Genomic DNA, 23,410 nt, shown 5'->3' on the forward strand with positions numbered 1-23,410 from the left:
TACTTGTTATCCAGCAAATAATGCACACTGGCTACAATCCAGATCAACATTAGATATACATAAATTCACTGGGATCAATAGGCTTAAGATGCTTAAATATTCCTAATTCTATATTATATTATCGCTGCTAACATGAAGATATTCCATTGTATGATTGCCCAATTTTTAAATAATTGAATGAGACTTAGTGTCTGGACTATATTCAGAATTAAAAAAGGAGCCTGGCTGTCGCATGTAACATCAAAAAGGTGGCCAAGAAGTCTTTGAACTAATTCTTGGGAAAACCCAACAGGAGCTGGGCAGCATCCCATTCTGAAGACAGTTGATATTCCAAAAACTATTATATAGGATAAGACCAACTTTGGAAATGTGTTAATGGTAGTCAGGAGGTGACACAGGAAAAAAAAAAAAAAGACCACGAAAACGGTTCATGCCATGGCATACGGTATAGGTATGTCTGTGCCAGTGTTAGAAGTCTCTGAGCCAAGATGGGGGAAATTATGAGCTTGATTGCAAATGAAATTACAAATGCAGGGGATATAACAGAAACCTGTGGAAGGAAGAGAAATAATGGGATATGATTACTGCTTCTTACAAATGTAAATCAGATTTAGGGATATGCTATCTCGCGCTGATCAAAAAGCTGAAGATGATCTTGAGATGGTGAAAGAAATCAGGGAAGCATGCTAAAGAGAAGTGGTAATAATGAATTAATTACCTTCATATAAACTGAGTACATTCACACTCAGGCTATATCAAAGAAACCAAATTTCTAGATAGTATAAACAAATGCGTCTTACCACAATTGGTCCTAGATCTAGTCAGAGGAGATACAACTCTATATTTAATTGTAAAAGGTGAAAATGGTCTATTACAAGTGTTGTCAGACTGAGAGGAAATGATAAAATGAGGGGATTGGTGAAAATACTTCGAAAGGAAAAGTCCAGAGAGCCAAATTGTTTCATAAAGCTAACTGAAGATCAGTTGGAATGTATTCTACAATTTAAGAAAAAGTCAAGCAGGTTCAGGAAAAGTCCACATGACTCTTTAGTAGCATCCGGGAAGCTGTAAAAGTTCAGAAGGTTCAGAAAGCTTGTTTTAGGAAATGGGATTCCTGTCGTAACAGGGAAACAAAAAAGAGCATCAACTTCAGCAGAAAAAATGTAAGGAGATAATAAGGAATGCAAGGGAAGGGAGGGAAGGGAAGGGCCTTTAAATGCATTTCATGAAGAAAATCAGCTAGAAAATGGCTGGGCTATCAGACAACCAAAAACTGCAAGGGATACTCAAAGCGGACCTGGAGTGTGAAGAGAAACTGAACGAACTCTTTGCATTGCTCTTTACTACAGGGGAGATAGGTAAGACAGATACCTGAACCTGTATTGACTTTCTCAGGTGAAAACTAAAGCAGATTGTGGTAACAAGAAATAATTAGCACACCCTAAGAGACCACACAGTGAGAAATCACTGGTTCTAATGGTACCCTTTCAAAAATTCTTAAAGAACTCTAAGACTGTCTTCCTTGCAAAAATATGCAACTTATCCCTCAAATCCAGCTCAGTGCATGAGGATTGGGAGATATTATATTTCCTGGTTCTGTATATCTTCACGTTGTTACGTGTATTTATTTATTTGTTTGTTTGTTTGTTTATGGATTGTGGGGGATGTTATGTGATTTTGTATTGACACTATTAGCTGCCCAGAGCCTTTGTAATGGGCAGCATTAAAGTCAAATCAAGTCAAGTCAAGTAGCAATGTATTTTTTACAAAAGGGACCCACACAAGATCCAAGTTAGTTTAATGTTTATTCTGGGCATATTGATAGAACAGTTATATAAAAAAAAAAAATACTAAGCACATAGAGGAATAAACCTCACTGAAAGAAAATCAGCATGGATTCTGGAAAGGTAAATTTTGCCTCATTAACCTTCTAGAGCTTTTTGAGATTAGCAAGCACACGGATAGGTGTGATACAATCAACACAGTATACTTGGATTTTAAAAAGACTTTGATAAATTTATTTATTTATTCATCCATTAGATTTATATCCCTTTTTTCCTCTCATCCAATGAAGCTGAATGAAAGGAGATTTAGAGGAAAGAACGCATTTATTCCCATAGCACATACTTAATTTGTGGAATTCAGTAATAGTAACACACATGGTGATGGTCACTAATTTGGGTGGCTTTCAAAGGGAAATGGGTAAATTCATAGAGGATAGGTCTTGAAGACTTTCTGCTATCTCCAGATCAGGGGCATTTTTTCCAAACACCAGTTGTAGATAAGCAACAGTTGAAGAGGGCTGTGTCTCCATCTTCTGCTTATAAGCATGTGAGAGGCATCTGGTCAGACACTATGAGGAACAAAATGCTGGACTAAGGTTGGCCTTGACCTGATACAGTAGGACTATTCCTAAATTCTTATTATAATCTAAGAGATTGTTATATTTATCAAAATTCCTATGGAAACCATTACAAAGTTTCCCTGAGTGACTGTATTATATATGCATTTTGCTTGCATGAATAGCTTTGTTTTATTATTAATCCATATATTCATATTTAAAGACATGCAAAAATATACAGTCATATAATTAGTGCAGATCAAGCTGTAAAAGAATAGCAGGAGAAAAAAGTGTAAAAGAACTATGACTTCAAAACAATCCTCCATTTTTAAATAATTCATCAAAACCTCATCAAAGATCATAACATTCTTGACACACCAGGACAGTGACATGACATAGTTTGTTCTGTGATCAACTCTGCAGTCAAGGACAACTGTCAAGTAAGACATCACAGCCCCTGTCTTATGCAAAAGCAGTCAAAAATTAATGTACACTTCATGCATAAAACTCTAATCCTTGGGCTCTCAATTTGGTGTGGTCCTTGGATATAATTATTAACCTGACATATGTGGCAATCCCTTTAATAACAAGTAAAGTGATAGGGCCATTTTGGAATTGGCCCAACAAGCTAGGAATGAATATTAGTCTTTTTCACTCCTCTCTTCATTTTTCATCCTCTCCTATAGGTAGTTGAAAAATAGCATCAGAAGAAGAACCACTATTATTTAAAACCTTTAAAAATGAAGGGCAGAAAAAGCTGGGCAACAAGCTTTGAAATGCTGGGGATTTTAGTAGAAAGAGTAAAATAGATACAACAGCAATTGTGCAAACCACAACAGCAAATTTCCCTGTGGTATGATTTTTTTTTTCAGATTACTGTCCCATTTCATTGAGCCACCCATTCTCTTGACTAGACACCATGGCATTCCTGTGACATATATGCATCCTAGGTCCCAGCAGGCCAATGCATGAGATTTAAATCTTATCCAAGCTAGCAACTTTCTCTTTCCTAAGGAAAGCAAACTGAAAACAGCTTTGTTCCCCTCTCAACTGAATATTAACTACTATATACACCTAGTCAATTCATGTAATACAATGAGAGTTGAGAAATGATAACATAGGCTGCATCACTTTGGATTATATGCATGTATTTACTTATTCATTTTAAGAATTAGGCCCAGACTAATTTAGGCTATTGCTAATTTGCCCCACTGACTGGAAGGGGAATTGTTCAAGCAATGGTATAATCATATACATTGTTTCTCAGATATGGGGTCCCATGAGTTCAATGGGTTTTGCCTTTTGCACATTCACCTATTTATTTTTCAATGGGTAAGTGTGCAATGAGTTTATTTATACACAACTCAATCTAAAAGACTTCCAGGGAAACAATAATTATAATAGTAGAACCACACAATTATGAATTTAAAAATTAATACAATGTCAAACAGTAAAACCAGCATAAATAGGAAAGCAAATCATGTCAATAAACAAGAAAATTAATTAGACAAGCATGCTGAAGTCCAAGATCTCACCTAGCACTAAACAACATGTGATTGAATGCTAATTGAGTTTCTTGGGAAAGGCAATCCAAATCCTTCTTTCAGCAAGGTCATACTGATGTAGTTCTTTGGATATAAGCAGTAAATGCTTCCCATTTAAAACAGTCAGCATGAGGAGGGGGGAGTGATACAATATCAGCAAGTCACTGAGAATTTTCTCAGCTGATTATTCTCCCTTATGGTAATAGTGCTCCACAACAGCAAATTTATCAAAACTATTATCTGTCACCTAAAATCTATCATTGTAAAACTCTACCTCCTAGTTTATTCTTTTGCATGTTCATAGGATGCAAGCGCATAGCACCAGCCTGAGAAGATGTCTGAAATAGATCCCATGAGGTGGTTTTCCCGTGTGACAGCAACAACATCTAGGCTTTTTGTCATGTGGTGCTCTGGCTTTTTATATCAAAAAAACATGTGAATGCCTCATATTTTTAGTGGCAGCCTGTAGTGCCTAGTTTATTCTAAATGTATATCCTATATACATAAGCCACACAGCAGTACTATTGTTGTACTGTACTCGTAATGCACACATTAATCTCCAAGTATAGGTGGACGGGGTCTGTGGCTGGCAAGGACTATGGCAATAGTGGGAATAAATTAGCTTTACACAAGGTGGCAAGCCCAGAAACCCCCCTCCCTTGCAATGGGGGTAGGCTGCAACTGGAAAACATAAAAACAAAATTGGCCCTAAAAGATGGATATCAAATGCCCAAGGCATTAAACCCAAATAACTCTCACAGAACCTAGGTAAATGTGCATATATATCAGTGCCCAGCAACATATTGACATGGTGATCATGGACTGTTAAAGTTTGAGCCTCATGATGCTATGACCCATAAGAGGAAGTGAAAAGAATAAAGGTGGTAGAAAGGAATATTCTCAGGAAAACCTCCATATATCTAGGCATGCTACTACAATAAGAAATGTTAAGCATTAAGCAAACTGAAGGGCTAATAATGATAAAGAGGGCCTATTTGGCACCGCTAGTTTCATTTCGAATGCCACCTTCAAAACTGAACTATTGCCTTCTAGTCTATAGTCCTATAACCACTTCCATAGTAAAGGTGCCCTCTAGTTAAGCTTGACTCTTGTGGACTGCGTCCATGCAGTCTTCTTGGCAGTGTCAAAGAAGCCATTTTCCACTGCCTTCTCCTGGTATGTTTTACCAACTTCCCATTTTAGGTTATAGCCTGAGAATTCACAAATGGTCCCCATTCCGAGTACCAACTAGGGCTGGCTCTATTTAGTTTCATCCTTGCCAATAACTGAACAGAATAGAACAAAACAGAACACGTCTTTATTTGGTCAATGACCAGCAAATTGAAGACAACAATGACAGAGTAAAACAAATTGATAGAATAATATACTAAAAGACAGATCACATAATATTACATTCACTCCTCTATAACCATATTAATGGTTAATTACCCAAGTAATAATAAGTTTAAAAACTAAAAACTATGATTCTGAGTAAATATCCCCTAGTAACTTATTAATATTGATCCAAAAGTGTAAAAAAAAATTAAAAGTAAAAATAAAAAATAAAAATAAAAATGATCTTTTTAACCAATTACTTCTTTAACCATTTTTACCTTATATTTATTGCAGCAACATAAAATTTAGCTACTACACAGGTAATAGCAGGTTTTAAATCCTGGAGAAGATGATTCAGATAAAATTTATCTGGTCTCCCTGGGAATTTATCTATTGGGGTGATATATAAATAGACCTTATATCCCTATAAAATTTGCAACGTAATAAAGCATGTGAGATGTTTTCTAATTCCTTATCACCACATGGACAGATGCGCTCCACTATGGGGATTTTATTATACCTGCCTTGAAGTAGTGCAGATGGAAGAATGTTGTATCTAATTTTAAAAAAAGCTACTCTTAACTTGGAGAAAGTTAGGGTTTGTAAATACCATGCTGGTTCCCATATACCCCTGTTTATCTACATTCTATCATGTTGGGACAGCCTGTTAACTTCAGTTTGGAACTCTACATCCCTTATTCTTTGAACAGTTAAATGCTTGGCTTGATCATAGCCCACTGATATCAAAGATGGAAGAGAGAGCCATATGAAGCCAACTTATGCTCCACTGCCTGTTTCTAGGGAGAAGAAAAAATTATCTGTTAAAACTAAGGGAGTTAGTCCAGCTGGGAAGAACTGTATTTTAAACCAGTAAATTATCATCATCTTTCAGGCCCTAACCTGAATTAATGGCATTCCTGACACAAGTCTTAGCTGGCCATTTGGAGTTCCATTGGGAGCAGCTAAAATTGATTGCAAAAATTTTGTTTGCACAGTTTCCTGTGGCTCCTTCTTCACATAAATTCCTGTTTGTGCTCCATAAAGAATGTGAGCCAATGTTTTGGCCTCAAACAGTTTTAAAGCCGCAGGAACTAATTGTCCTCCACCCGTATAAAAAAAAACGTTGAATGGCATTCATTGACCTGAAGGCTGATTGCATCACATAATTCTGGTGAGCATTCCAAATGCCTTTCAAGTGGAAAACTACCCCCAAGTATTTAAACGTGTTAACCTGCTCTAATTTATGCCCTTCTAATCTCCAGGAATGTTGAATAGCTCTCTTAGCAAATACCATAATTTTTGATTTATCAAAACTGAGAACCAAATTATTTTGTCTACAGCACCTTAGTGTTGCTGCAATTGTTCTTTTTAATCCAACAGGTGTTTGTGAGATTATAGTGGCATCATCAGCATAAAGAAGTATTGGGAGTTTGCGCTGTGCTAGGAAGCGTGCATGGAAATCTGAGTTATGTAAAAGGTTTACCAATGAGTTAATATATAGAATGAAAAGGGAGGGGGCCAAAATACATCCTTGTTGCACTCCTTTCTGCATTTTTACAGTGCCAGAGAGGGTCCCAAGGGGGTTCACCTCACATTTAGGGTGGAGCTGGAATATAATTTCTGTATGAGGTAGAGGAGGGCCTATCTATAGTTGTATTTTTTAATTTATCCCAAAGCACTTTCCTAAATATTGAGTCTAATGCTTGTTTGAAGTCAAGGAAAGCCATAAAGAGGGATGTTTTCTTTTTGTACATATATTTTTATACAAGATGATGAAGGACCAAAATGTGATCTACTATTGATCTCCCTCTCTTAAACCTGCTTGTTCATCTTGAATTGCGCCCTCTGTCTCTGTCCAGTCTTGTAATTTAAAGTGTAGGTGTTTAGCATATAACTTGCTAACAACACTCAGAAGGCCAACAGGCCTGTAGTTACATGGCTCATTCTTATTCCCTTTTTTATAAATTGGGACGATTATTGCCATCTCCCAATCTCTTGGAATATCACCTGTCTGATCAAGAAATGTGAACAATTATGCTAACAAGGGCACCCACCAGCTAGAATTCTTAATTAATTTGGGCATAACTTTGTCTACACCTGGAGCCTTATTGGCCTTAAGCGATTCTATCAATCAGGATGCCTCTTGCACCAAAACCAGCAGTCAGTTCTGAGCTTGATCCAGATCTGACTCTCGTTCATGTTACGAGCTGGGTCTGCATTCAGCCCTCTAAAATATTCTTCCCAGGCTTGAATTGGTACTTGATGGGGGGTGGGGGTGGGGGAGAGGGACAGCGATTTTCCCAATCCTCTAGTAATATGCCAAAAGAGGGATGAATCTCTCATCCTGACTGCTCAAATTAGTTTCCACCAGGACTCCTTTAGTGCTAGTCTTTTCTTTTCTTTTAAAAGGATCTTATATTAAATACTGAATCTTTAACTCCTTTAAGAGGTATGTTCCCAAAGGGGAATTTTTACTTTTTCTATGTGCCCTATTATATGCCCTTTTCATCTGAACACACTCCTGGTCAAACCATTTTTTGTTTTCTTATAACCTGATTTCTGGAGTGTTGCTGTGTTCCTTTAACAAAAATTGTTTTAAGATCGGTAATTAACATTTCATACCAATTTAAATAGGATCTTTGGGGCTCACTGTCTAGCAGGTGTGCACAAATTTCTATGGTTTCTGGCGCTACCATCCACTTAGCAATTGTTATTGCATTGTTGTCGTTTCATCTAGTTTGCACCATAATATTGCATTCAGGCAATGGGGGATAGATTGTTTCTGCTCTTACATGTTTCCAGTGCGGAGTTAAAGTTAATAATAAGGGGTGATGATCACTTTCTAAATGTGTGTCTACCTCCAACCGCTGTAGCGTTTTTAAAAGATCGTATCCAGTAATCAACCAACCCAACACCATTGGGATTTCTGCATATGACTGTTACTATCAACATTCAAAGTTAAGAAAAGAAATTAAGAGATTTTTGCTGGTGTTAAATATAAAAAAAGCAATGACAGTATATATGCCTAACAAGTGATCAGCAATGATTGCTGGTGACAGACTGAATCCATAGCTGTCCCTCATGTCATCTGCAACCTAAGAAATAATTGTTCATTTTTAAAAAGGTCTATTTTACTACTCTTTTTATTTCTTCATATTCAGGAATGACTAACAGTTAATGAGCAAAAATGACTCATATCCATACTTGGAGACTGTTCATTAGTAAGTCTATAAACTGATTCAAGAATTTACTGTCAGCATCTGGAAGCAACTACAATTATGGTGCATGATTGTAAAGATATCATTAAACAGCCTTCAGGCTAAGAAAGAGTACCGGGATTATTTTCCCATATTAGTTTATATTAATTAGTTATAGTTATAATTTTTTAAAATAAATAAATAATTAGCTTATACCAGCCCTCTCCAACCTGATGCCTTCTGTATGTACCACAACACACCCACAATCCCATCATTATGTCAGCTGGGAATTAGAGGTAAAATTCAATGGAAGGCACTTGGTTTGGGAAGGCTTCTTTATACCGCCATATCTTTGTACATGAATAAAGATAAGACACCAATATAGGATCTCAAACCCAAAGAGGAATTGGAGGCAGGTTATTCACACATGGTGGATCCTTCTAACACACCGTGAGGAGCCTGTAGTCCAACTCACCAGTTCTGACTTAGATTTACAATTCAGCCACATCTATAAGGCACACCTCCTGTGCATTTCCAAAAGAAGTGACCGGTAATGTCTGTTTCTATTTAAGACTTTCCAAGAAGTGAAGCTTCTCCAACACCTCAAGCCAGAGATCAGGGTGATGTTTTGCACCTGAGATCCTGGAGAACTACTGCCAATTAAATTAGTGCTGACTAGGCAGACAAATAGCCTGGTCTGATAAAAGGCAGTTTGTTTCTGAAGCTTGGTATGTTCAATTCTGCTTTCCTGCCCTTTATATATAAATCTTATATAAAGATTTTTTTTCTGCTGCCTTTATTATTTTTGTAAGTAACTCAAGGCAGTGAACATACCTAGTACTCCTTCCTCCTCCTATTTTTCCTACAACAACCCTGTGAGGTGAGTTGGGCTGAGAGAGAGACCAGCCCAAAGTCACCCAGCCGGCTTTCATGCCTAAGGCAAGACCAGAACTCGCAGTCTCCTGCTTTCCAGCCTGGTGCCTGAACTACTAGACCAAACTGGCTCTCAAAACGTTACCCAGGTCTATGACATTTCCTCCCTACTAATATATAGTGCAGTCATACGAACACCACCCTGCAACTTGACATTCATGAAGCAGGTTTTGTGTCATCATATCAGTGTCTGGGTGAGGCTCTAAGGCACTTCAAATCACTGAGGAAATGGCATGAGGAACACTACAGAAGTTGACCCCAAAACCTTGACAGGTCACCTGCATTTCTTACCTTAGTATTTATTTAACTTTTCTGGGCTTAATGCCCGGCCTCACCTTCCTTTCATTAACACCCGGAGGGTAAGTCTACCTGTTACTGTTGCCTTTGGGGGGGGTGCTTGGCCTTGGGGGGGTCATTAATGACCCGCCCATTCGTCCACCATCGGTGCCGTGAGGCCTCCCCGCCGCAGTCCTGGAGGATACCTGCAGAACGGAAGGGCGGGCATGTGGAGAACCAGGGGCGACTTTTCCGACTCTCTTCAGGAGGTGCAATATTTTATAGGCACGAGACTTCCCTGGCAACGTACGGGGCTCCTATTAAGCTCAAGAGAGCGGTAAAGCAGCTCTCCTCTGGACACCCAAAGAAAAAGCCGCCGCCCTCTCACACAGAAGGCGCTCCACCCCATTTCTCGCCCCCCCCCCTGCCCCGGCTTCCGCCGCAAGAAGATCGATTCCGAATTTCCAGTTAATGCATGGCGTGTGATAAAATACTTGTAGAAGGCAGTTTCATTTGATGGGTGAAAATGTGTGTGGGGGGGAGTGGGGGTGCGAGCACATGCCACCGCCAGCCCCTCCCTCCAGCTCCCCCCACACCTCCCTGCTGCATCCGCAGAGGCGCCGGTACCTTTTATCCAGGCAAGCGATCCACTCGGTGGAGGAGGAAGAATGAGAAATGTGAACGGCCACCATATTTGCCCAGATCCCCTGGACGGCTACCGATGCCGCTGCGCTGCTGCCGCTGTTGCAATGAGTGGCGGGTCTGTGCTCCCCTCCCTCCCCTGCCTGCCGCCCTCTCTGCCCACAGCACCCGCGGTCCCCTCTTCCGAACACCTGCCCGCCCGCCTGCCCTGAAAGAGATGGGTAGGTTCTTCTGCCAGGCTGGCGGCGGGCTCTTGCTGCGGCCTCCCCCCGTCCCGTGGCAGTGCGGTAGGCAGAGCCTCCGAGCCCATCAATCTCGGTCACCCCGCCACCCTCCCTCCTTGTTTCCTTTCCCCCCCCCGCTTTATGGGCTCGTGTGCTGGATCGGCTCCTGGAGCAGCGCGCAGCCTCCCTCGGTCCCGATTGGCTAAACAGAACCCTGATGCCGCGAGCCCCCTGAAGTCAGCATCGGTAATGCGGAGGGACCTGTCTTCTCTGCTCCGCTGGGGCAGGAAGGGCCACCCTGGCGAGGCAGAGAGGACGCGGGGGACAGGAGATGGGTGTCCTGACTTCACGCCCTTCTCGCCCTCCGCCTGCTGTAACAACCGGGATGGTGCAGGGACACAAGCTGGCAGTCACACAATTAATAGCAAAACATGTCAACAAGGAGATAATATAATCTCCCACTAGAATGTCCTAGGGGTTTTTTCCCCCTTTCTTTTTGTGACAGACTCCTTAGTTATTGTCTAAATTTTAAGGAAAGTGCTGGTGGTAGAGCACATGCTTTGTATGCTAGAGGTCCCTCCTGAGCATGATGGGAGATGGAAGTTTATTTGACATAAATTGTACCACCGATCTTTATTCCTGCTCAGAAGCAAGGCCGGGTTGTTGCCACCCTCACGCAATTCATTGCAAGGTAACTTCAGGGCAGTGACTCATAGTTTCCCAGGTGCCCTTTCCTGTTCCATGTGGAGTCACCAGCCAGTGGGAAACCCAGCCACCAGTCATGTGTGACAGAGTGGAGTTGAGGGTTCAAGCCTTAATATTTATGCATCTATTTATTTATATGCCTTTATTTATGTGCCTTTAGAAGGACACCAGAGAGTCAGTGTGGTGTAGTGGTTAAGGCACGAGGCTAGAAACTGGGAGACTAGGAGTCCCGCCTTAGGCACAAAGCCAGCTGGGTGACCTTGGGCCAGTCACTCTCAGCCCTGGGAAGCATGATGATGATGATGTTATCCGTTCAATCGTGTCTGATTCTTGGCAATTCTATGTACCAGCTCTCACCACATTTTCTGATCTTGATGGCTTCTTTCAGTTGTTTTATGCTCTGCTTGGTGTTGGCTTTGAAGATGTCCAGCCACCGTATTTTTTGGCAGCCTTCTTTCCCTTTACCGCTGACCATTCCAAGCATAACTGCCTTTCCCAGTGAGTTTGATTGCATGACATGGCTGAAATAAGTAAGGCAGAATTTTGTGATTTTGGCTTCCAGCCACATGTTTGGCTTTATATGCTCCAGAACCTGCTTGTTTGTCACCTTTGCTGCCCAAGGAATGCGCAAGACCTTTCTCCAACACCCCAGCTCGAACAAGTCGATTTTCCTCCTGTCTCATTTTTTCATGGTCCAACTTTCACAACCATAGGAAATACGATGGGAAATACGATGGTGCAGACTAATCTGCATTTAGTTGCCAGGCTGATGTCCTTGCTTTTCCGTATTTGATTCATGTTCATCATTGCTGTGCGACCTAGTGTGATTCGACACTTTATTTCTGGGTTGCATTCACCGCTTTGATCAATCTGTGCTCCTAGGAAAGTGGATTCTTGCACACATTCGATCTCTTCACCATCAGTTCCTACTTTGACATTTCCGCTCCTCACAGGGATCATGAGCTTGGTCTTTTTGATGTTCAAGAAAAGGCCAAATTTCTCGCTTTCTTCTTTAATCCTTTTGATCAGATGTTTTGGGCTTCTTGGTTTCTGAGAGGAGAGTTGTGTCATCAGCATATCGAAGATTGTTGATGTTCCTTCCTCCAATCTTTACTCTGATTGTTGATTTTCAAGTTCCAGCTTCCTCATGATCACTTTGGCATACATGTCGAATAAGAAAGGTAAAAGAACACAACCGTGCCACACTCTTTCCCTATCTTGAACCAATCAGCATCTCCATATGGTGTTTGCACAGTGGCTTCCTGATTTGTGTACAGCGACTGCACCCACTTGACCAGATGTGTTGGCACTCCCAGGTCTTCTAGGGCTCTCCACAGCTTGTCATGATTGACACAATCAAAGGCTTTCTTGTAGTCAATTAAGCAGATGTAGATGTTCTTTGATATTCTTGAGATTTTTCCATGATCCATCATAGATTTGCAATATGGTCACAAGTGCCACAACCCCTTCTGAAGCCAGCTTGAACATCTGGTAATTCCCTTTCGATGGTTGGTACCAGACATTGTTATATGATTTTAAGGAGAATCTTGCTGGTGTGAGGGATGAGGGCAATTGTGCAGTAATTGGAGCAGTCCTTGGAGTCACCCTTTTTTGGCAGTAGAATGAACACTGATCATTTCCAATCCTGTGGCCATGTGTTCATCTCCCAAACTTTCTGGCACAAGGCTGTGATGGTTGTGGGTGGTACAGGGCACAGCAATTCTGCGGTGATGGTATCAACAACTGGGGCCTCGTTGTTTGGCAGTTGGCTCATTGCCCACACAACTTCTTCCTGAAGGATGGCTGGTTCTATTTCTGCTTCCCTTTCCTCATCATCCAGAGGAGGCTGGGCCTCTTTGCTGCTGGCATACAGCTCTTCTGTATATTCTCGCCATCTGTTCTTGACATCTTGTTGGTCAGACAGTTCTTTCCCTTGCTAGTTTTTATGATGCTTTTATGAGTAGTATATGGGGTTTGACTTGCACAAATGCATTCCTGATGTGGCCCTTCATGCAGTCCTCTTTGAGCCGCTTGCGATGCTGGTCCCAGTAAACTTCGTTGCCTTTCCTTGCTGCTCTTTGGAAATTTGCATTCAATCTCCTTGTTTCCTCCCATTTGCCTGCTGCTTTGGCTGCTTTTCTTCATCTGAGAGCCATTTGTCCTTTTTTCTCTGGCTTCTTGTATGGCGTATGTTCACCTGCTGTTTCAATGATGGTCGATTTAATTTCCTGCCACAGTTCGTCAGGCATCTTCCTAGGAAGGAGGCAGTGGGAAACCACTTCCAACTGCAGTTATCATATATAAAAACAAAAGTCCATGAGCTTTTTCCTGTTGTTTATCCATCAATCCCAAAAGAAGTCTCTGGATTTGACTGTATATTAACCTTCAAAATCTTCTGAATTAATATATGTATTTGACTCCAAAATATTTTAGCTTTATTACACGTCCAACAAAGATCCCTTCTTGTTGTTTACATTTCCAACATATATTTGAAACCCCTTTATACATTTTTGATAATCTTTCCAGTGACAACTACCATCTATACATCATTTTATAGAAATTATAATACAGTGTACATTTTAACCCTTTCATCCACATATTTTCCCATTGTTCCATTTGTGTATTGTATCCAAATATTTTAGCCCATTTTATTATACAATCTTTAACTTGTTCATCTTTTGTTTCCAATCTCAACAAAAGCATACACAAGGTGGAAAGATTCAACATTACTTACAATGAAAGAACCCCTTCATGGATCAGTGCCTTGTCGTGGCAAAGGGGCGTGTGTAACCCAGTGAAGCCATGAGCTATACCGTGCAAGGCCACCCAAGACAGACAGGTCATGACAGAGAGTTCTGACAAAATGTGGTCCACTGGAGAAGGAAATGGCAACCCACTCCAGTATCCTTGCCAAGAAAACCCCATGGACAATGTCAAAAGGCTGAAAGATATGACGCCGGAAGATGAGCCCCTCAGGTCGGAAGGTATCCAATATGCTACTGGGGAAGAGCGGAGGGCAATTCCAAGTAGCTCCAGAAAGAGTGAAGCGGCTGGGCCAAAGCCGAAAGGACGTTCAGCTGTGGATGTATCTGGAAGCGAAAAGAAGGTCCGATGCTGTAAAGAACAATATTGTATAGGTACCTGGAATGTAAGATCTATGAACCAAGGCAAGCTGGATGTGGTCAAACATGAGATGACAAGATTGAACATCGACATTGCGGTTTTGCTGTCCGCATCAGGGTGGGCCACTCATGGGGTCTCGACAGGCGAGAGTGAAGACAAACACGCAGGTTTTCCTCGAGGTGAGTGAGCCCAGAGCGTGTTCTGAACTACTCTTTTATTGGGTATTACAAGTCAGGAAGCAGGTGGTGGGGGCAGGTTGTGGGGGCATATAGCCTTTTATAGTCATGCAACAGCTTTAAGCAACACTATTGGTTTATTCTATGTTTCCTGTATAGCCTGTCATGGTTATACGTTTCCCTACTTGCTTACGTAGCATCAGGTATTTTTCAAGCAGTGATCGCCTTATCGTGCTTTTAGGTGCTTTTATTATCTGGTACCTTCCCTCATCCTAGGTTTCTGGTTCGTGTGTCGGCCACTGGCCTGGCCACACTGCAGAAGCCTGAATCAAGTTTCTGATAAGCAAGCATTTTATTCCAACAGACATCTTGGGAATCAGCAAATTGAAATGGACGGGAATGGGTGAATTTAATTCAGGTGAAATCTCAGTGCGAATTCCAGCCAAACCATTCAACATCACAGTAATCCAAGTCTATGCCCCAACCACTGATGCCGAAGAAGCTGAAGTTGACCGGCTCTATGAAGACCTACAACACCTTCTAGAACTAGCACCAAAAAAAGATGTCCTTTTCATCATAGGGGATTGGAATGCTAAAGTAGGAAGTCAAGGAGTAATTGGAATAACAGGCAAGTTTGGCCTTGGAGCACAAAATGAAGCAGGGCAAAGGCTAATAGAGTTCTGTCAAGAGAACAAGCTAGTCATAGCAAACACTCTTTTCCAACAACACAAGAGACGACTCTACACATGGACATCACCAGATGGTCAATGCCAAAACCAGATTGATTATATACTTTGCAGCCAAAGATGGAGAAGCTCTATACAGACAGCAAAAACAAGACCAGGAGCTGACTGTGGCTCAGATCATGAGCTTCTTACTGCAAAATTTAGGCTTAAATTGAAGAATGTAGGGAAAACCACTAGACCACTCAGGTATGACTTAGATCATATTCCTTGTGAGTACACAGTGAAGGTGATGAATAGATTTAGAGGATTAGATTTGGTAGACAGAGTACCTGAAGAACTATGGACGGAGGTCCGTAACATTGTACAGGAGGCAGCAACTAAAACCATCCCAAAGAAAAAGAAATGCAAGAAAGCAAAATGGCTGTCTGATGAGGCTTTACAAATAGCTGTGGAAAGAAGGAATGCGAAAAGCAAGGGTGAAAGGGAAAGATATAAGCAACTGAATGCAGATTTCCAGAGAATAGCAAGGAGAGATAAGAAGGCCTTCTTAAATGAACAATGCAAAGAAATTGAGGAAAACAATAGAATGGGGAAGACTAGAGATCTCTTCAATAAAATTGGAGATATCAAAGGAACGTTTAGTGCAAAGATGGGCATGATAAAGGACAAAAAAGGCAGGGACCTAACAGAAGCAGAAGAGATTAAGAAGAGGTGGTAAGAAAACACAGAAGAACTATACAAGAAAGATCTTAATGTCCCTGATGTCCATGCTGGTGCGGTCACTGAGCCAGACATCCTAGAGAGTGAAATCAAGTGGGCCTTAGGAAGCATTACTAACAACAAAGCTAATGGAGATGACAGTATTCCAGCTGAGTTATTTAAAATACTAAAAGATGATGCTGTTAAAGTGCTGCACTCAATATGCCAGCAAGTTTGGAAAACGCAACAGTGGCCACGGGATTGGAAAAAATCAGTTTACGTTCCAATTCCAAAGAAGGGCAATGCCAAAGAATGTTCAAACTATCGCACAATTGCACTCATTTCACATGCTAGCAAGGTTATGCTCAAAATCCTACAAGCTAGGCTTCAGCAGTACATGAACCGAGAACTACCGGATGTACAAGCTGGGTTTCGAAGAGGCAGAGGAACTAGAGATCAAATTGCCAACATTCGCTGGATCATGGAGAAAGCACGAGAGTTCCAGGAAAACATCTACTTCTGCTTCATTGACTATGCAAAAGCCTTTGATTGTGTGGATCACAACAAACTGTGGCAAATTCTTAAAGAGATGGAGGTACCAGACCATCTTACCTGTCTCCTGAGAAATCTGTATGTGGGCCAAGAAGCAACCGGCCATGGTTCAAAATAGGGAAAGGAGTACGACAAGGCTGTATACTGTCACCCTGCTTATTTAACCTAAATGCAGAGTACCTCATGAGAAATGCCAGGCTGGAAGAATCACAAGCCGGAATTAAGATTGCAGGGAGAAACATCAACAACCTCAGATATGCAGATGATACCTCTCTAATGGTAGAAAGTGAAGAAGAACTAAAGAGCCTCTTGATGAGGATGAAAGAGGAGAGTGCGAAAGCTGGCTTGAAACTCAACATTAAAAAAACTAAGATCATGGCATCTGGACCCATCAATTCCTGGCAAATAGAAGGGGTAGAAATGGAAGCAGTAACAGACTTCATTTATTTGGGCTCCAAGATCACCGCAGACAGAGACTGCAGCCATGAAATTAAAAGACCCTTGCTCCTTGGGAGGAAAGCTATGGCAAACCTAGATAGCATATTAAAAAGCAGAGACGTCACCTTGCCGACAAAGATCCGCATAGTCAAAGCTATGGTTTTTCCAGTAGTGATGTATGGCTGTGAGAGCTGGACCATAAAGAAGGCTGAGCGCCGAAGAATTGATGCCTTTGAACTGTGGTGCTGGAGAAGACTCTTAAGAGTCCCCTGGACTGCTAGGAGGTCAGACCAGTCAATCTTAAAGGAAATCAACCCTGATTGCTCATTGGAAGGATTGATACTGAAGCTCAAGCTCAGATACTTTGGTCACCTAATGCGAAGAGAGGACTCTTTGGAAAAGACCCTGATGCTGGGAAAGATTGAAGGCAAAAGGAGAAGAGGACGACAGAGGATGAGATGGTTAGATAGCATCACTGAAGCAATGAGCATGAAACTGAGCAAACTCAGGGAGGCAGTGAAGGACAGGAAGGCCTGGCGTGATATGGTTCATGGGGTCACGAAGAGTCGGACATGACTTAACGACTGAACAACAACACAATGAAAGAATGGATGGTGAAGTTGATGGAGTTAGCTGAAATGGCGAAATTGACAGGTTTGGTTAGAGAAAAAACATTGATTAACTTTAATGCTAATTGGAAGCCCCTTTTGGACTTTTTGTAGGAAACAGAAAAAAATGAAATTATGATATATGGATTGATTATTAGTTAAATTAATAGATTATACAAAATATGTATGTTAAGATGTAGTTTTAGAGTAAGAGGTTATATCATTTATATCTTCTGTATAAGAAGTCAGAAGTCATTCTATTTGTATTTCTTTTTTTTTTCTTCACTATTTTCTACCACTTTTGTTTTCTTTCTTTATGTCTAGCTTTCTTGCTTTCTACTCTTCTCTTTGATTATTAGTTTTGTGTTAGTTTTTATCCTTTTGCTTTTAGAAACTTAATGAAGTTATTTAAAAAAAAAAAAAAGGAAACCACTTCCAGAAAACCTTGCCAAGAAAACTGCAAGGACTTGTCCAGGAGTCAACACTGACTCCTGGACGAGGAGGAGGAGGAGGAGGAGGAGGAGGAGGAGGAGGAGGAGGAGGAGGATTTGATTAAACTGAGTAGAGACAAGATGCCTAAACTGCATGAAGAAACCTAGCTTTACATCCATATATTCACATTCTGATGCAGCTTAGTAAAGATGTCACATACAGAGTCATCAAGAAGGTTTGTATAACTTGTTCTTACTTATCCAGGTACTTGGGATGTGTACAAACAAATCCAGGTTTACAGTTTTTATTGTTCTGAAATAAAAGCTTCGCTCATTCACACATACACATACTGTATATTCCCCCCATGATCCCCCCCACCTAACACAAAGTCTAACTGGCCAGCTGGATTTGAGTTCCAGGACTCTCTAGGTATGAGATCTCCTCCTACACCGTGAGGGCTGGGGCAAATGCAAAGAGCCTGAGGCCAAAGAGGACCCTTACAATAACAAAGCACACAATCAGCTACCCCTCTACTTAGAAACCACTGGATCTCAGTCCATCAGGATGCTGAGGAAGGAAAAAAAATGTAAGGCATGAACTTTGCTATATATATATCGCTTGAAACAATGGCTGGTTTTCTGCTCTATTGCAGCTCTTCTAGTATCTGTAATAATAATAATCTGTAATAATACAGCTGCTTATGGACTCCAATTGTGTTAACCAAGTATCTTTAAAGTTCAGTAGAGACATGTTTTGATTAGAATGGGTATGAAATATCTTAAAGTATTTTAAGCATATAATGATGTATTAGAATATATTAGTCATATGATATTTTAGATTTGTTGGTTGTACATCCATATTTTATTGCTTATATTGGGTTTTTTATTATCAGTACCACCTATGTTCTTATATTCCTTTAAATTTGTACTAATGTTATTTTTCCTTTATACTTTGAAAGCTATAATATGCAGCTTGTAACAATAAATAAGAAAATATTGCTTTATATATGGCTTGAGACTTATAGTTCACAGTGGTTGGTTTTCTGCTCTATTGCAGTTCTTTTATTATTTGTAATAAACTAGCTTATCAAAAAGCTAGATCCTTCAGTCTCTACTAGCCTTCAAGATCCGGGTGCAATAATAGTCTGGGTGAAGGCTGACCCATATGTGATGGTTCCAAAGTACAAGAAATCCCATCCATTTTTATAACTTAAACAAGGCTTGGCCAGTCCCAGCTTGGTATTCTTCTCACACCTTCTGGTACTTTTTTCTACCTAAAGGTCACATTCATTTCTTGCTTTGAGAGTGAATTTATGTTTTAAGAATGAGCTTTTGTTGTGTCTTCTTTGAAATCTTCATTTTTGTATTTTTCAATATACTTCATAAGCTGAAATCTTGCAGAACAAACCCATTTACCTCTATAGTTGTTTTGAAAGGGTATCCTATACTCCCTCTTGTATACATTTCTATTTTTATCTTTACACAAGTACCTGACACAAAAGTGTGTGAGTTGGTATAGAACCAAGCAAGTGACATAGGAAGTTCAGTCTGGGTACAGATGACCTGAAAGAAGCTGATCTGTGCCGGGAATGTTGGTGTGTAGAACGCTTTGCTGTGACCTGTGGAGGACCCTGTAAATTCACTGATTTGTATTCCAGAGCCATGGATAACATTATGTTCAGTTTCAGTCAGTAGTCATTTAGTCTTTAAAATAGCAGGGCTGTCTTTACCTTTACTAGGTTTCAGGCTTTAGCTGGAAAAACAACAGATTGCATGCCACACGAGTACGTATGCTCTGTAATGTTTTGGGCTAATCCATTACAGCTTCTGACCCTGATACAGTAGTATATCCCCGATTTATCACTGCATGCTCTTTTAATGGGATCCTGGCAATAGATACATTAAGTATAAACTTATCCTGTATGATGTGTATACTTCATGTTTCAGACTAATTTGCCCTGCCTCTTTTGGGGGAAGAAGCATAATACTAATTTTGATCAGTTTTCTGAAGATATTTTATGTAATATATTATTATGAGCTGCCCAGAGTCGCCCGTTGGGGGAGATGGGCAGCATACAAATTTAATAAATAAATAAAATAATCTGAGGACAGAAACAGAAAGTAATCACCACTGATAGCTGGGTTATTTCATTATCTTCAGAGAGGTTAGAATCTAGCTCCCTGGACTTTGATATGTGAAATTATCCTCAACAGTTACAAGATAAAAGCTCTGTAAAGAACGTAGACTTTTTTCTGATCTTTGGATGTTCTTTTTATTCATTTATTTATTTATTTAAATTTGTAAATTATTTATTGAATTTTTCAGACTAGTTTCCATGTTGTTGCTGAATTTCTCCTCAACAGGAATTCTCTGTTTTCCATTGGAAAGGTCCTTCAGAAAGGACATTTCACTGTTCACCTTAAAGTCAAGGAACTGTGATAACAATGGTTATGTATGTAAGCTATTCCTCGCTACCCTACTGATTTTTTACTAATTTCTCGGAATACACCTTTACCTATATGCTGATCTATCCCAGTGTACAGCTTTATTTCATAAACGTATTCGGGTGACTCAGTAAGGCAGTACTCCTTTTCACTAGGGTTACAGTTTTTGGTCCTGTACCCCTGAAGCCCAAGACCAGTGTTGTCCAAACTTGGCCACTTTAAGATGAGTGGACTTCAACTCCCAGAATTCCCCAGCCAGCATGGGGAAGCATCTTAAAGTGGCCAAGTTTGGACAACACTGCCCAAGACAAGCAGAATCTAGGCAATCTCCCTCAACCAGGTTCTTAACCCCCCAGCGGTGCATTATTCTCCCTTGCCCAAGTCAAGTGCCTCGTGGAGGCTTATTGAGCTTCCCTGCGGTCAGGCACTCCATCTTGCAGACCCCTACTTCTGCACATACCCTGTGCTGGCCTGCTCTGCTGCTAGAAAGTGGGGTGTTGTTTCTCCACATTGCTTCCAAGAGGTATTTTGCTCAATTAGCCCACAAAGTGAAATCTCCCTTCAAAGATGTGCACAGTCCTAGTAATTTCCTTTTTGCTTCCTCTCACCCACCGCTGTTTTAAGGGGATGGGTGTCATTTCTGGATTCTAACTGTTCTAGGACGATTCTGCAAGGCAGCCGAAGGTGTTGACTCCCATGCTACTCCCAGCTATTCCTAAAGCCAATTTTTAAAATCCCAGTCTGGAATGCAGTGACTTGGTAATGGGGCCATGCTGTTGTTCAGTCTGGCCACAGCCACCACAGGCCCTAATCAGTTGTTCCCCTGATTCTTGCCTTTCAGTCAGTGCAAGAAAAGCAAGACTCACTGGCGGGTCCCTGTGGGGTGAGTCTCCTCTTTTGGCATACCCTGTGGGATGCGGGATGCCTTCTCTGTTAGGGAGTGTTCCCTTCTCACCTATCCCCATTCTTTTTCTTAGCCTTCCCAGATGTTTGCACACCTGGATGCCTTCACCACCTTTCCATGTCTCCTTTGACACTAGCACAGGCCTTCCCCCTCCCCCTCCATTGTACCATCATTGTTTCAGTCCTACAGTGATGAAAGCAAAGTGAGCTTGTTATTGTGTTGTTTCACTGTGGGGCCATAGAAATTTTGTGGCAATCAAGAACTGATGGTTCCAGTTCATATAAGCAAAGAAGTTACATCTGTAGCTTTGTTCCAATATTCCTATGCTGCAATTTTTAAAACGTATTCACTTTTATTTATTTCCAAATTTAGAAACCAACTGACTCTGGGTGGCTTACAGATAAAAAAGAAACCAGCATTAGGAAATACAAGTACAAAAGAACCCTGACTGATCAGAAAAACAATACACTGGCAGACATAAACAAAATGAAAAGCCCCCCCCCCCATCATCCCAAGGCCTTTACTCTTTTTTTAAGAGAAGAAAGAAAAGGGAGGGAAGGAAGGAAGGAAGGAAGGAAGGAAGGAAGGAAGGAAGGAAGGAAGGAAGGAAGGAAGGAAGGAAGGAAGGAAGGAAGGAAGGAAGGAAGGAAGGAAGGAAGGAAGGAAGGAAGGAAGGAAGGAAAACTATTGTGCCAGTCGCTCAGCACTTGTGATACCTCTGCTTTGCGAGGTGCATTGACTGCTGGTATGCTTCCAGGTACAATTCAAGGTGAATGACCTTTAAAGCCATTCATGGCTTGGGGCTGGGTTATTTTCAGACCATCTCTCACCAGTGGTGTCTACCCATCCCGATAGACCCAGCAGGAGAGGCATGCTCCAAGTCCCATCTGCAAGAGAGTGCCATCTGGCAGGACCCAGAAGGAGGGCCTTTTCTGCCATAGCACCAGCCCTTTGGAACATCATCCTCCCAAGATCAGTCTTGACTCAACCCTGCTGGCCTTTCTCAAGGCATTAAAAACTTGGCTTTGCCATCAAGCCTGAGGCTCTGACAGTGCGGGTGAGGCCGCTTTTTGGTTATACTAATTGTGAGGTGTTGTGATTGTTCTCGGCTGCTATTTTATTCTGTGTTGTGTTATTTATGTTTTTAATAATTGATTGTGTATTTACTCTGTTTTTATTTTGTTTTAATTGTTAGCCATGTATATGAGATGGGCAGCCATATATATTTATTAAATAAAATAAATAAATGCCGGGTACTATAGCCAGTTAAACTGGGAATATCACTAAACAGACTGGAATAAGTATGAGAAACTAACCACTAGCTCAGGATGCAAAATAGTACTTTTGGAGCACAGCTGGGGCGGGGTGCACTTACAACAGGCTGGGAGTGGGTGGAGGAGATCAACATCTGTTCCTGCACTCAATAGATGGTGGGCGGTCCATACTGGCCATAGGGCAAGCAGAAAGTGCAGCTCTGGTCTCAGAGTCATCTAGCCAGGTACCCTTTTCAGTGACATTTCCAATTCAGCTCACAAGGAATACAGTGGACAGGAAGGCCTAATGGGATGCAAAAGGTGTTTATTCATTGTCCAGTCACACAAGTTTGGTTGACCCACAGAATGCTTATTAAAGGACAGTTGAGAATCTTGATAAATCTATGGGCCTTCTCATGTCTCCCTATCATTCATCTGTTCAGAAAGATTTCCAAAGTATTGTTACTCTGACTGAGTACTGTCTGCTTGTACTTCTTTCCTGTATAGGTCTCTGCTCACCTTCTCTGACTATTGAGCAGGGAAATACTGTCTTTGTTGCATTCAGAACTAAGATACCTCTTTTAAATGATTTTTTTTTACTCAATATCTTAGACTGATTGTATCTTAATGCTTAATGCTGCCCTTACATAATTGGGTTTTTCTCAAGGAATTTTTTCTAGAGAATGTTCTACAGCAGTGCTGGGGGCTATTAGAATAATCTAATACTGGGGGAGGGGGTTCCAGACATATCGACCTATTTGCCATGACATAATTGCATTTCTGCTTATAAATCTAGAAGTCACTGATCTGGTACCCTGCAGACTTCTCCCTTGACATTGCGCAGGGTCTACCCCCAATTTGACTTTTTTTTCTTTTCTTTTGACTGGACAAGCCCACC

General features: G+C 41.0%; 1 protein-coding gene across 1 annotated transcript in view; it reads right to left on the reverse strand.

Annotated features, from left to right (window-relative positions):
- The window catches only part of RAPGEF4 (Rap guanine nucleotide exchange factor 4), a 166,872-nt gene extending 156,407 nt beyond the window's left edge, over positions 1 to 10,465 (reverse strand). Inside the window, exon 1 of the mRNA XM_088135803.1 lies at positions 10,254 to 10,465. Coding sequence (XP_087991929.1) covers positions 10,254 to 10,318 — 65 coding nt within the window. The 5' untranslated portion in view covers positions 10,319 to 10,465. The remainder of the gene's footprint in view (positions 1 to 10,253) is intronic.
- Positions 10,466 to 23,410: the final 12,945 nt, after the last annotated feature.

This window comes from Python bivittatus, unplaced genomic scaffold, assembly GCF_059951505.1.
Source record: "Python bivittatus isolate LINGU-HERP-01145 unplaced genomic scaffold, Pbiv_v1 ctg000200_np1212, whole genome shotgun sequence".
NCBI lineage: Eukaryota > Metazoa > Chordata > Lepidosauria > Squamata > Pythonidae > Python > Python bivittatus.